The following is a 13,314-nucleotide window of genomic DNA, read 5'->3' as shown; positions in this document are numbered from 1 at the left end:
CTCATTTTGATGCAAAGAGAACTCCAAGCTCCTTACAGCATATTAAGAAAATTAAAGAAAACAAAGCCAACCAACAAAGCCACCCACTCAGTCTGTGCTGTGAACTGAATTTAGGAACCCTTTGGGCAATCCTGCAGCAGCAGCTGTGTGCTCCTGCCAATACCTCCTCTCTTTGTCAGCCTGAGAGGTTCTTTCAAGTAAATTCCACAGGTCTTTGCTGGTGCACCAGTTCTACTGGAGAACTGTACAACTGCCCTCTGGGCCTGGGGAGGTTAGTTTGTAGCTAAGCAAGCTACTCAGCAATCAGGGTAATTAAGTGGCTGAGATATGGGCTCATCACTACAGAGCTCAGGAAGCAGTCCATTTCTCTCTATGTTCAGGTTTGCACTTTTTGCCAGGCAAGTCCAGCCTTGGTCTCATTCTGCTCCCCTACATTGGTCTGGTTTTTTGAAGCCAGTGGGTCTCCCATTGCTGCAATGAAAGGAGAGCTGGGTACCGTGAAAGAGTGGGAGGGATTAACCCAAAGTACCACCTGGACTCTGTGCTGGTGGAGAGAGCCTATGGGTCCCATGCACTTGATTTTGTTTGGGAGAAAAAAACCAATCAGCAGAACTGAGAGTACTTAAGCCTGCATTTCTGAACTGACCAGCAGTACTGATTGTCTCTGTTACCAGAAGTCTTGCCATCTTGACCTCTACAGGACTGATTTTTAGAAAGTGCTTATCTTAGGGCAGAGTGGGGTGGGAATGGACTGTTGGTGGCACAGATCTCCTCTAGTGACAGCTGTGTAGGAACAGAAAAGTTTCAGAATTTTACTCAACACCTAGTAAACCCGTTTTGTGGCCACTTGCCAGATTTCCAAGTGCAGTAGGCTCCAATGAGCTTTCATGGGTTTGTTTGGAAAACCCATCTGCTGGTTTTGGCCCCAGTGAAGCCAGTTTTGCTGCCCTGCAAATCTGGCCATTGCTATCTCAAGTTGAACACACTAAAATAGCAGACTCTGGTAGCAACTTGCCAAAAATCAGCAGTGCTAGAAACCAAGATCAGGCATTCTGGCTTCTGGTCCCACATCCTAGTCACTGGGATTGCCAACTTTAATTATGTTTTACTGGCAAAGTATATCTGTATCTTTTCAGTGCTGAATTGGGATGTTGTGCTCCAGCCCAGCACCAGCAGTTGCATTTTCTTCAAAGCAGATGTGAATCTTTTTATGAGGAAAGAGCTACAGCTCATAAAAATACATAGGAAATCCCAAACACTCATCACTTAGCAACTTTTTGCACTGAACTGATTGTACTTCTAGACTACTGATTTGTGGCTGACTCTATTCCAGTCACATCCATTTGGCTACAGTCTCTCTGCTTGAAATGAATCTGGAACATTATGGTCTGGAACTCTGGGGTTTTGAGGCATTGTTTGCATGGTCTTAAGACATCTAACAGAAAGAGTAGGATATTGCACGTGAAGGGCAGTGATATAAGTGTACCTCCTTTATGTGGAATATCCATAATAAATTTTCAGGACTTCTGCCCCAGTCAGTCCTGTCCAATCAGTAGATGCATTAAAATGGAAAAGGAAGTCTGCCTAGTTCTAATCTGGAGTCCTGCCTAGTCTGACATCATATGGTCCACTGGTAAGTAGTTCTAGAATGGTTTACTGTGGCAAGGTGTTCCCAAATCTTCGTTGAAATTGCAATCTTAGTTGATGTCACGTGTCATTTGAGGCTGTAACTCCACAAATGTCTCGTGTATCTGTACAACAGTGTAAGAAGGAATTTTATAATTTTATAACTCTGGAAAGCAGTTAAAATGTTTGGATACCAGAATGGTCAGTCTTGTTTAACTGTAGAGCTGTGATGCAGTAACACAACCGGTACTCACTGTCCTCACAACCTGTGACCTGCTGATGTTTAGAGAGACCTGCCACACAGTCATGGTCCTCCATCAGTGACTTTGTTCCACTCAGGTGTATTTCTGGGAAAGGAGTATTTCTGGGAAACCTGGAGGGGTGCAGGTGAGGGGCTGGGATGCCCTGACTTGGGTCAGTGACTGACAGAGCAGTTTCCCTCTCATACTGGCAGAACCCATCTGGGAGGTTCTTGACTGCTGTTCCCACTGCTTGCTTCCTTCAGGTGGATTCGTGTTTCAGCCACACCAAATGCCAGATTAATTTTTTGTGGAACTCTATGCTAACTGGAGGAGGGAGGGAGGGGGAGGTCAGGAACAATAGCTTTTAAAATGTTCTTTAAATCAATTACTGTCTGTGCTTACCATGCACATTAAAATTGGAGTTAAAATCCACCGTGCCTTGCTCTGCCATTTGAAGTATTTGTTGCCAGTCATTATCAATTCCTTTGCAAGCAGCCCCTCTAGCAGAAGCAGGGTTTTCTCTGGAGCTGACATTAGCACTGTTCCACTGGGCTGGCAAAATGCAGTGAGCTAGTGTGTTCCCTGGGAGGCTGGCTGTTTTCCATTTATTTCACTGCTCTGGAAACAGGCCTATCTGTAATGGCCTAACATATCTTAAACCAGGAAAATTACTAATTCAAGTCAGTGAGCATATTTTCATTTTAAAAGAGTAACAAATTAAATAAACTCCCTGCATTTTGCATTTGAGACCTCAGTGTTTCATCTGCTGTAATCTAATTCACCCATTCATTTCCTGCACATTCATTTTATCCCATTATTTGAGATTTCCTTGGCTTTTAATCCTGTGTTTTGAAGAGACCTAGAGTTACAGCAGAGAATAGATGAGAGACTAAATGGTAAATAAAAGAACAAACATGCCTTGATACAGCTTGATGTGTTTCTAATCAATCTGCTTATTGCAGCTGGATCCTTAAGTTAGGTGTGCAACTTTTCTGTTTCAAGTTGATTAAAACTTCTTTAGAAATAGGTGAAATGGGGCCATGTGTATAATCCACCAGGCACTAACTGTTGCCTTTTTTTTTTCCCTTCAATAACAGTGGTTGCAGATTTAAAAAAAAAAAAAAAAACTAAAGATTTTTTGGGGTGCTTTTAACCAATCAAACTCAAGCAACGAGATCTTGTTTAGCATTGAAATATTCGTGTCTATTTGGGGACAAATCACTCTGTGATCAAAAGGGCTGATTGATTCCAGGAGAATCAGTCAGCCCTTCTCTTTCTGTGCACTTCAGAAGGAAGGTAACCAGGGATGTTTCTGGTTCACATCACTGCATCCTTCCTAGTGCTGTCTCACCTGCCTTGGCTGGCTCTGGTGTATTTTGTCATGGGCAATTGTTTGGTTGTTGTCTCCCTTGAGAGCTTCCTGTCCCTGGGAACCACTGGGGAAATTGTCAGCTTCTCTGCATTTTCAAAGAACTTGGTTGCTTTTCATCATGTGGCACCCCGAGGCCTGTGCAGGTCCCCTCTGAGCCTGTCCTGGGGGAACTTTTAGATGAAGTCTGAACATCAGCACAGAGGAAACAGGAGGAGCAGAGGCTGACCTGAAAGGTGGGATCTGATGAATGCTCACAAAGGTTTTGTGTGAGGTACTGCATCCCTCTGAGTGCAAACACCCTCGCACTCGTTTCCTTTGCACTTGGGTGTGTTGAGGATGGCCACAGAGGGGTTCATAGAAAACAGACAGTGTTCTGGATCTTTCCACCCTCACTTTATTGCAGAAACTGCTCAGAGAGAAGTATATGCATGGACATATATATCAGGTTTGGCATCTGGAAACCAGTGACATAAGTCAGGCATCAAATTTTTCTTCATCTAACACTACCTGCTTAATTATGCAGTGCTTCTCCACCACCCATATTACTTTTTATAATTTTGATTAAATAAACCTTTGTTTTACCATGGATTCCAAAGGGACCTTTGAAAAGATAAAGTAACCAATTAATAAAGCATTCAAAAATCTATAAATTCTTTTGTATTGATGTTAGCATCAATGTGTTCACCCTTGTGTGCCCTTTCCTCAAGAAATGTGTTTCTAAAAAAGCGTAAAAAAACCCCCAAAGCTACAAACAAAACTGATTTTAGCTTGTCAGTCTGTTTTTACACATTAGGAGGAGGAGGAGCAGCACTTTAAAAAGGGGCAGAGTCAGCATCTGCAATGATCTTGTGCTGATGGATCACTCTATGCGATGATCTTTTGTAGGGATAATTTTGGTGACAGCAAGATGTTAGATCATGTCAATAACCCCACTGTGAGCCAGCTCTGTTCATTTATCACCATTCCTATGCTTTCATATTTTCCTTGCTGTTGTGCTGAATGTTGTAAATACCTCAGGTTAAGATGTTACTGGACCATTTCTGTCTGTTGGCCTCTGCTGGGGGCTGCACTGAAGGGACAGATGCACCTTCTCTGGAGACCACTCTGGCACAGCATTGCTGTGACCTGTGCTGAGCAGGGTTCAGTGTGACTGTGACACCTTTCCCACCATTCTGGGATGGAGAAGAGTGTCCATTTGCCTTCTTTGTGTTTTGTTTTGTTTTGGATATGTGGGTTTCTTTTTTCCTGCAGTCCCACAAGACAGGGCAAAGGCTGAACAGACAAGGGTCCCATTGCTGAATGAGAGTTCCTTCACAGGCAAATGGTGGCACAGCAATGCCTTGCTGTTGCTTACTGTGTGTGCTTTGCTTGTTCTTTGGAGACAGAATATTGTAGCTGCTTGGTCCTAGCATCTCATGTTTTTCTCACCATCACATGAAGAAAACCTCTCCAAAAAACCCAACCCTATATTTTTGCTTTCTGACTTGCCACTGAAACATAAGAATTGTGTCATTCACATTCAGTTCAGTCTCTTTTAACAGTGTATTTTCAATAGTTTTATATGATCATAAGCATTCAGGACTCTCTTACATTTATTTTCCAATGAATATATCCTATTTCTGTTAGAGATTAATTGACACATCCTCTTTAACCTGCAGGTTATGGTGAGCTGACTGCAGGATACCAGCAGCTACTCAGTGTTAGGAAATGGGTCTGAAAATATAAATCACTTCTTTCTTGGCATATACTAGATACAGTCCAGGATACGTTTGCATTAGCAGTTGCCATATTGCATTAGGATCTGTGCTGATTAGATTTTCAGTAATAGGAGCAGGGCAAATGTATTATATAGTTATACAATTAAATATATTGTCAGACTGAGGGTGAAAGGATGGAGTAATGGAAAAAACAGGGGATAAGACAGGCTTTTCTTTGGAAGGAGCAAATGTGGAGAGGTCATGTTAGAGCCAGCAGGAAGTTTAAACAGAGTTTAAGGTGGCTGATTGAGGAAATATCTTGACAGAACAGTGGAAGTTACGTATTATGGAAGAGTGAATGATTAACTTGACTGTGAAGAACCAGTAGATAATTTGAGCTGGATTGGGGTGAGCAGAGAGATGCCCCAGGATATAGTGTTGGGGCAGATGACAGGTGCTGAGCTGAAGAAGGCAAGAAAAATTTGATAAAGTGCATTTAGCCTTGAGAATGAATAATGGTAGAGAAGTGACTCGAAGTGGAAGAAATTTGGTCCAGATTTAGTGTGGTTGCAGTGAATCTGTGTTTACCAAGAAAGACTTAAAAAACTGCTAGCATTTTTTAAGCCATTGTGGCTGTGTATCTAATACTTGCAGCTGACAGTTTTGTTTTGCCTTTTCCTTGGTTTCACTTCTTTCTTTCCGTTCCCTCATAACTGTGAAAAGCTCCTTGAAGTTAATGTAAAGACTTTGGTTGATTTCTAGTGGACTATGAATAAGCCTCTTCTTATGTCATGGCTGAATGCTGATTTCTGAGCTGTTCTGGTTCCAGGCAGCATCTATAATTGCATGTTATTATTTGAAAAATAAAGATTTTAATTGCTTTCCAGAAAACTTGATAGGAAAATAATCTATATTGTTTTGCTTATTTTAATTGGAGAACTTTTCCACGCCATAATATGCCTAAATAGGTCCGTTCCATCATGTTCTCCATTTTATTTTCAAGTCACTTGAAGAGTTAATACTTCATTATTGGGCTATTTTCCTTGATCTCCAGCCACAGAGATTTGTTTTTTCTAAATAATGCTTGTCTTATTTTTCATAGCTGATGTGACTGATTCAGATTGGATTATTTCCTTTGACCCAAACTGGGGCCGCAGTTCGAAGATGCATCCAATCTGTGGGCAGCCCTTTTTTCTTTAATAGCAGACTAATTGGCAGACCAATTAATCTGCTCATCTGTGAAAAGAAAATTTATAGCAATAAGTAGTTCTATTTCCAGAAGTCATTCTCCAAAGTAACATTACAGTGGCCTTGTTTACTTCATGCCCTGCAACACGATCCAGTGCTTCAACAGTAGCACAGGTCAATTAGTGGACAAATTAAGCAATTATTAGCCACTAACAAGGGTGACTGGCATCATTACCCTTCCTGTTTACCAGCAAACTGTTATTTTAATACAAAGATCAACAAATAAATTAGGGCATCTGTTGTATTGCCGTGTCTGCCTTGAAGTAAATGATATTAAATGGGCTTTGGTTGCTGCCAAATTCTTAACCCTGGCCTAATGAGATACACTGATATGTCTCTTGCTGATTACAGAAGCTGTAAAATTTAGTTTGTATTGATTTATTAACTGGAGGACCAAGTTCTCTGTGATGGCATTTTTTTTTAATAGTCTGCTATCCATCTTTTTATTTTAAATGTTATTGATCAAGGCTATTTCAGAGGGTCTAGAACTATTGGGTTCCTCTGGAAGACAAAGTTATTTGCTAATTGTGTTGATTATTTGGATACTTACAATAATTTTCTGGTGAGGTTTGTGTATGTAAATGTGTCCTTTCATCTGATGCTTCTCTCATGTCCCTTAGAACTCCCTTTACTTCCAAGTTAGAATTCTATGAGTCAGTTATTCTTAACTCTTGCTTTGTATTTTTATGATGGGGTAAGGTTTCTTTGGGCTTAATTAAACGTATCTTAAATAAGAAAATAAAGTAAATCTCTTTGGACTGGGTGAACTTGGCTGCAGTACCCCCCCTGTGGGACATTGGGAAATGCTGGGTCTTGTTTGACACCAAGCTCCTGGGTGCCCAAGGTCAGGCTCTTCCCAACTGACCTAACTAAGGGTGCAACAGTGATTCACACAGAGCAGAGGCTCACCCACTGTGTTTATATGTAGCCTACCTCATCATAGCATGTTCTTGGTTAGGGAAGAATAATTCTCTGTGTGAAGCTGAAAACTGTAGCTTCTGTTTGCCAAGTCGCTTTTGCCAAGCTCTGTGAGTGAGGCTGCATCAATAACAAGGGCAAAATGAGCAGAACCTGGACAAGCCTCTTCCCTGGCACAGTTACAGCCAGAGTGAAGCTCTGAGAGTTTTTGGGCTCCTGGGTGAAATGCAGTCACGTTATTCCCGAGGTATTCATGGTCCTCCCTGCTGCATGACGAACTGTAGCATGTGAATTCTTGGTGTGCTGCCAGATCACACAGCAAAACTGTTCTGCCAAAGGCCTTTGATGAAGTGAAGATTGTGTACACGACGTGATATTTACGCTGTTTTTATTGCATTTGCCTTGAAAAGTCATACCTAACCTAGGATAAAGTTTTTTCTGGACATAATGATTGCTGAACGGTTAACTCTTCCAAGCGTTTCAGAAAACCTAAATTGATGTGATCTTTGACTATAGTTGAGTCTAGTTGCAAGCTCTTTAAAACTAAAACCAGCATAGCATCTTGAGAAATCATGGACTAAGTGTGGGGCTATTTTCCTTTAAGTACTTTGGAGCTTTCCAGGTGTACATACTGTGGATTACGTTTCAGACACTGCCAGAAAACAGTTAGAGCAGCAGTTTAACATAGCTAAGCTTTTCATGTTTGCATACACTTAGGAAATCTGGTTATTCAGGATCCAACTGTGTCCCTGTCGTTTCTTCATGTTCTTGCTGTTGTATAATGAACAAAAGTCACAACACCGGCCAAAAAGCAGATCGATGTTCAGTTTCCTTCATTGGGAGGAGGTAATTGCAGAAACATTTCCTGAGCAATGTAATTATGTATATGCTAATTTGCCTCCAAAATTCAGGTTTAGTTTCTTCCCAAGTAAAAGACTTGGTTGCAGAAAGGGACTTTCCTTTCTTCACGAGTAGTGACTAATAGATGAAAAAATTGCTGAAGTTTAGAGTCAATTATACCTTGATCATCTCAAACGTTTCAGAAGCCTCATTTTTCTCCATTTGCCTCACCAAATTAGAATTCATCCAAACAGCAGCATAGGTTCAGATTTGTTAGTATTTGAAACACAAAGTGGGCCTTAGGAAATAAGCTCAATGAAGGAGTTGTACAAGATGTGAGATTTTGGTCCTGTCTTTCTTTAATGTATGTTCCAACCAAGTATAAACAAGTGCATTTAATCTGGCATGCTACCTGGGGTTTATTTTTATTTTTAAATGTTTTGATTGAATCACAAAAAAATCAGGTCTAAAGTCAGCCTTTCTGAAGTCAGCTAGTTAGCCCATGCCATCTCTTCTATGCTGAATTGTCACTTGTTATATCTATTCCCTAAGGCTTTACCCTGTCCAGCCTTAAATGCTTCTGATGATGGGATTCCACTCTTACCCTGGAGAGACAATTCCACAGTCTAATAGAGCTCGCCATTAGTGAAATTTTACTGATGAGCAGCCTTAATTTTTCTCTGCTTAATTTTATCCTGTTACTAGACCGTAGTGATTGATTTATTCTGGGGAAATTCAGTAAATGGTTCCTGCTTCACAGGATGGACCTTACAATAAATAGCAAATTGTCATGACCTATCTGTGGGTGTCCTGAGATTACACAGGAACTCAATTTATCTCTACATTAATTCCCTGGAAGCTATTTCTGTCAGTACCAACTCGGTGGAGGAATAAGCAATGAATTTAACTGCCAGATTCCTGTTTCCTGCCCCAGCACCAGCCTTGGGGCGAGGCAATGTTTAGTCACTCCCTGAGCACAAGGCCAAGAGGCAGGAGCTCCTGCAGGCTCTGGTGCTGTGATGTGCCCAAAGGAAGGGCATTTAGGATCTGCTTCCCCTGTCACTTGCCTTTGTTCCAAGGTGGAGTTACTCCAGGCTTTCCTGAGTGTAAAATAAGTGAAGAATATGACCTTATAAATTCCAGTCTACCAATCCCACAGTATATCTGTGCCTAGTGCAGAGGTTATGTAACTATCCCAGTTTTTGTGAGGCATTTTATATCTCTTTATACATGCAGATGATCTGAAACCTGTGTTCATATGTCAAGGGTAGGTCTGGGCATATGCTCAAATGAATTTGAGGTGCCTCAGCTCAACAAGTGGCCACTCATGAGCTGAGCTGCAGTATGAGCTCATGTATGCAGGCTGGGTATATAAGGTATCTTCATTTTACCACTTAGGAGGAGAAATGTTTTGTTATCAAGGCTCAGCCGATGAGCAGTAACTTCTCCCTCTATGGTAACTTGACTGTCTGATAATGCAGCCATAGTGTACTTGGATTATGAGGATAGACTAAGGTATTTCTCCTCAAAGTTCTTGGAGTTTTAAGGAGGTGGCAGGTGCTACATGACTGCAAGTGGTTTGTTCTGTTGGAAGCAGGAGCAGTGCCAGAAACCAAGAGAAATGATCATTCTAATCTTTATATGTGAAATTTCAGATAGATATCTGGAAATCATTGATGTCACAACTCCCCCTTTTCAAACTCTTTCTTCATTTTTTTTTTTTCCCCAGGTATAATTGATTTCCTTGTGAGCCACCATCCTATTGCAAAAGTACTGAGAGACCACCTGGTCTTCAAGATTGCACCCATGCTCAATCCTGATGGAGTTTACCTAGGAAATTACAGGTATGGTGTGAGATATGAATCTCTGTGTTTTATAGCTGCCTTATACACCTTGTGTGGCTTTGTCACAGACTCTAATGTGGCTTGTTTCAATTAATTCCTCTTCAACTGGAGAGTCTCATGTGTCCATACACTTCCTGGAGTTCCTGTTGAGGAAGGGGGCTCACAATAGCAAATTTGTTTGCTCCAAGAGCTAGAGAGCAACTCTTCAAGATAGCAGGGTATCTGCTCTGCAAGCCTCCTCTAAGTGTGGGAGCTAATGTCAGCTTAGAGTTAGACCTTAGCTGTGTTTTACAAATGCATTCATTATGCTGCTCATCAGCCTCTATGTAAATGTGTCAGTCAATCACAGTTCCCTTAAACTACCCAGATCATCCATTAAAGTCACGGATTTCACTCTGTTATTGTACCAGGGATACACGGAATGGAATAATCATTCCACCCTATGCTAATTTTGCTTCATTTTAGTATTTGAATTACTACTTTACTACTTTCTCTGTTGAGATCGTATTCAGATAATCTTTTGTTTTCCCTAAAATTGTTTGCTCTTAATGCATTTATTTACAAAATAAATGTGCTGCTGGAGGTGATAATGAAAAGCAGTTGATTAGTTGATGATTTGTTTGTGGGGGCAATTACATGTACCACACAGTTCTCTGGAGAAGCCCCTGAGAAATGTAATATACTGCATGCGGTTTTGCTTACAGCGCAAGACTAAATAGCACAATTCACTCTGTAGCCAGGCTACCTTGAGCTTTGATCTAATTAGATATTGCATTGCTAAGCAGAATAAGACTGGGTTATTGTAAGGGTGAGGAGACCACTGAGGAAGAAGGTAGAAGGTGCAGAAAACAGGGCTGCTGGCAGTTCTTTGTTGAGGAAATAGCCTCATGTTGTGCCGGAGGAGGTTTAGATTGGATATTAGGAAAAAATTCTTTCCTGAAAGAGTGGTCAGGCACTAGAACAGGCTGCCCAGGGCAATGGTGGAATCACCGTCTCTGCAAGTATTCAAAAAACTGCGTGGATGTGATGCTTAAGGGACATGGTTTGGCAGTGCTGCGTTAATGGTTGTATTCGATGGTTTCAGAGGTCTTTTCCAACCTTCATGATTCTATGATATGTGCTCCTTATCCCTCCTGTGCTGTACTAATTACTAAACTCAAGTAGTGGGGAGTTGCATGGGTGATTTCAACAGTGGTTATATATGTTTTAAGTGAAACTTCTGAGAACCCATTATCTCCTTCCAGCTGCAGTGATACTCACTCAGCTCTTGGCAAATCCAAAATCAGATAGTGATATTGCAGTAGTGGAGTCTGCCAGCAGTGGGAATTTGTCAGAATGTGTCACCACACAGGAATAAAGCCCTAAATTGCCTCTAGACTCTGATACTACATCATTTTCTTCTGTTCCAGGTGCCTTGCACATAAGCAATTCCAGTTGCAATTAAGCAGTTTTTGTTTTTTCCCATAAATTCACTTGCCCTGTAGGTTTTTCCCTACAGTTTTTGAGAGGCATGCAGCTTTACAGACATGCATATGGCTTATAACTTGAAAAGCCTTTGGGGAACCCAGGTACTATGAAAGGGCATGTGAATTAATTTGGAATTGCTGAGCCTGATGGTATACTATTGGTTTAACTTTTCATGATATGCAGGATTTTCAACCCTCCTGAACTAAAGAGACTTTTAATGAGGTAGTTGGAAAAACATTTGATTTTCTTGCAATTCTTCACTGTATTTACAAATGGCCCAATGTAACTAATAACTTAAAAATTAGGGTAATAAGCAAAATGTTACCTATTATCTTGAGAAGAATATTAAAAAGCCTAGTAATGTGCCAGCATTGCAGTTAACTACTGCTGAGTGAATAATTTACAGCAAACACTTTATTTCCTCCTCATACAAAATCCACAAGCACATCACAATTTATTTACTTGAATTTAGTGGATGAATTTCTAAAAAAATCTCTAAGGATCACTTGCTTGTATTTGAAAATTTAACTCTGAGGCTTTTCAGTGATTGGCTAGATAACCCTGTTTCATCTCTTTTGGTCTTTGTTCAGATTAGCACATAAATAGGACTTTCAGAAGTCTTCCACGTAGTGTGGTCTAACACAGATCTATTGGCTGGGGACAATCCCCTGCTTTTGCAAACAGGGGTGCCATATGCAGCAAGAGCAGCTCTAGGCATTTGAACTTCTCCTTCCTGTTATCTCCCTCTTTCTCAAAGCAGCAGCTGGTGACTATTTCTTTGGTTCATTGAAGGTTCACATTCAGAGCTATGCAAGCTAAGATAATGAAATGGGTAATTAAACCTCATGCTTGAGTTTGTAAATTGATCTCCTGCCAGTGTGAGAGACGGGGTTTTTTTTTTTCACCCCACCAGTACACAGCTTTGCACAATTGGCAAAGCACACTGTCGGATGCACTTCACTGTCCTCTGAAATCCCAGGCACAGTGGGCACCATTAAAAGTCTGAGTGTGTCAGCGATTCTCATGGAAGGGATGGGATGTACCAGTTCTCCTGAGATCAAAACTGGAACTAACCACTCATTTACCCACTATGATATGGTGACAGTTGGCTGATGAGATTTACTTCATTGTCACTTTTGGGGATGCAGGACTTCGACCGAGAATGTGGGTCCTGTGCTCTCCTCCAAAATCTGTGAACTGAGGTTTAGGAGTTTAAGCCAAATCTGCAACAATGCTGCCAAGAACTGCCTGTTTTCTATAAACTCTTGCTCATTCTCAAGAGAACAGACCAAATGGGTTGTGACTCTAGAGGGACTTTCATGTGGTGAAATGTTCATAACCAGCAACAAGTGAGTTTAATATTGCAGCTATAAAGCACAAGTGCTCACAGCACAGGCACATCTGTGAGGAAAATTGTTTATATGTCACGTGTACAGTCAGGTGACTCTAAAAGAAATGGTCATGGAAATGAATGTCAGTGCTCAGTTTATTAGGATACATGGAAATAGGGTGCTAAACTTTACTGATTTATTCAAGTTTATGGAAGAGTTTAAGAATTTGTGGACCCATAGAGTTAGGAATGAAAAGACAAAGTGCCCTGTGGGACGCACAAGGGTGATTAAGCTTCTACTTTAGAATGTCTGGCAGGTCTATACACAATTTGAAAAAAAGTTGGTGTTTTGGGGTTTTTTTTGATAAATGGGAAAAAGTTGTAATTTGATTGTAATCTTAGGACATAAGTTTTTTATTTAATAGAAAGCGAACTAGTATGGTTCTATCTCTTAATAACTTAAGTGCATAAACCAAGGGAGTTGGTGAAATTACCTGTACTTGACTTGATTTCCAATGAAATTTCTGACTGACTGTTTAGAAACCAAAATATGTAATATTTGTTTTCATCTGTTTCTTTCTGAGAAGAAGTGAAAAGTGAAAAATCATGAGCAAACCACACTACAGTAGATCAGAGCGGGCTGGGTAGGAGTGTTGTAGGGATAAGGTGCAGAGAAGTGGAGTTCTCAGAGTGCAAATTCACCTGCAAGCCAAAGTATAGAATGGCTAAC

The 13,314-nt window shown here is 40.8% G+C and overlaps 1 protein-coding gene across 1 annotated transcript in view; it reads left to right on the top strand.

Annotated features, from left to right (window-relative positions):
* Window positions 1–13,314, top strand: part of LOC116790940 (BEN domain-containing protein 5-like) — a 910,541-nt gene that overhangs the window by 706,764 nt on the left and 190,463 nt on the right. The window contains exon 8 of the mRNA XM_032696479.1: window positions 9,673–9,787. Within this exon, the coding sequence (XP_032552370.1) occupies window positions 9,673–9,787 (115 nt within the window). The remainder of the gene's footprint in view (window positions 1–9,672; window positions 9,788–13,314) is intronic.

Source organism: Chiroxiphia lanceolata, chromosome 9 (genome assembly GCF_009829145.1).
Source record: "Chiroxiphia lanceolata isolate bChiLan1 chromosome 9, bChiLan1.pri, whole genome shotgun sequence".
NCBI lineage: Eukaryota > Metazoa > Chordata > Aves > Passeriformes > Pipridae > Chiroxiphia > Chiroxiphia lanceolata.
Note: the sequence above shows the minus strand (reverse complement) of the source record. Positions and strands in the feature narration are given on the sequence as shown.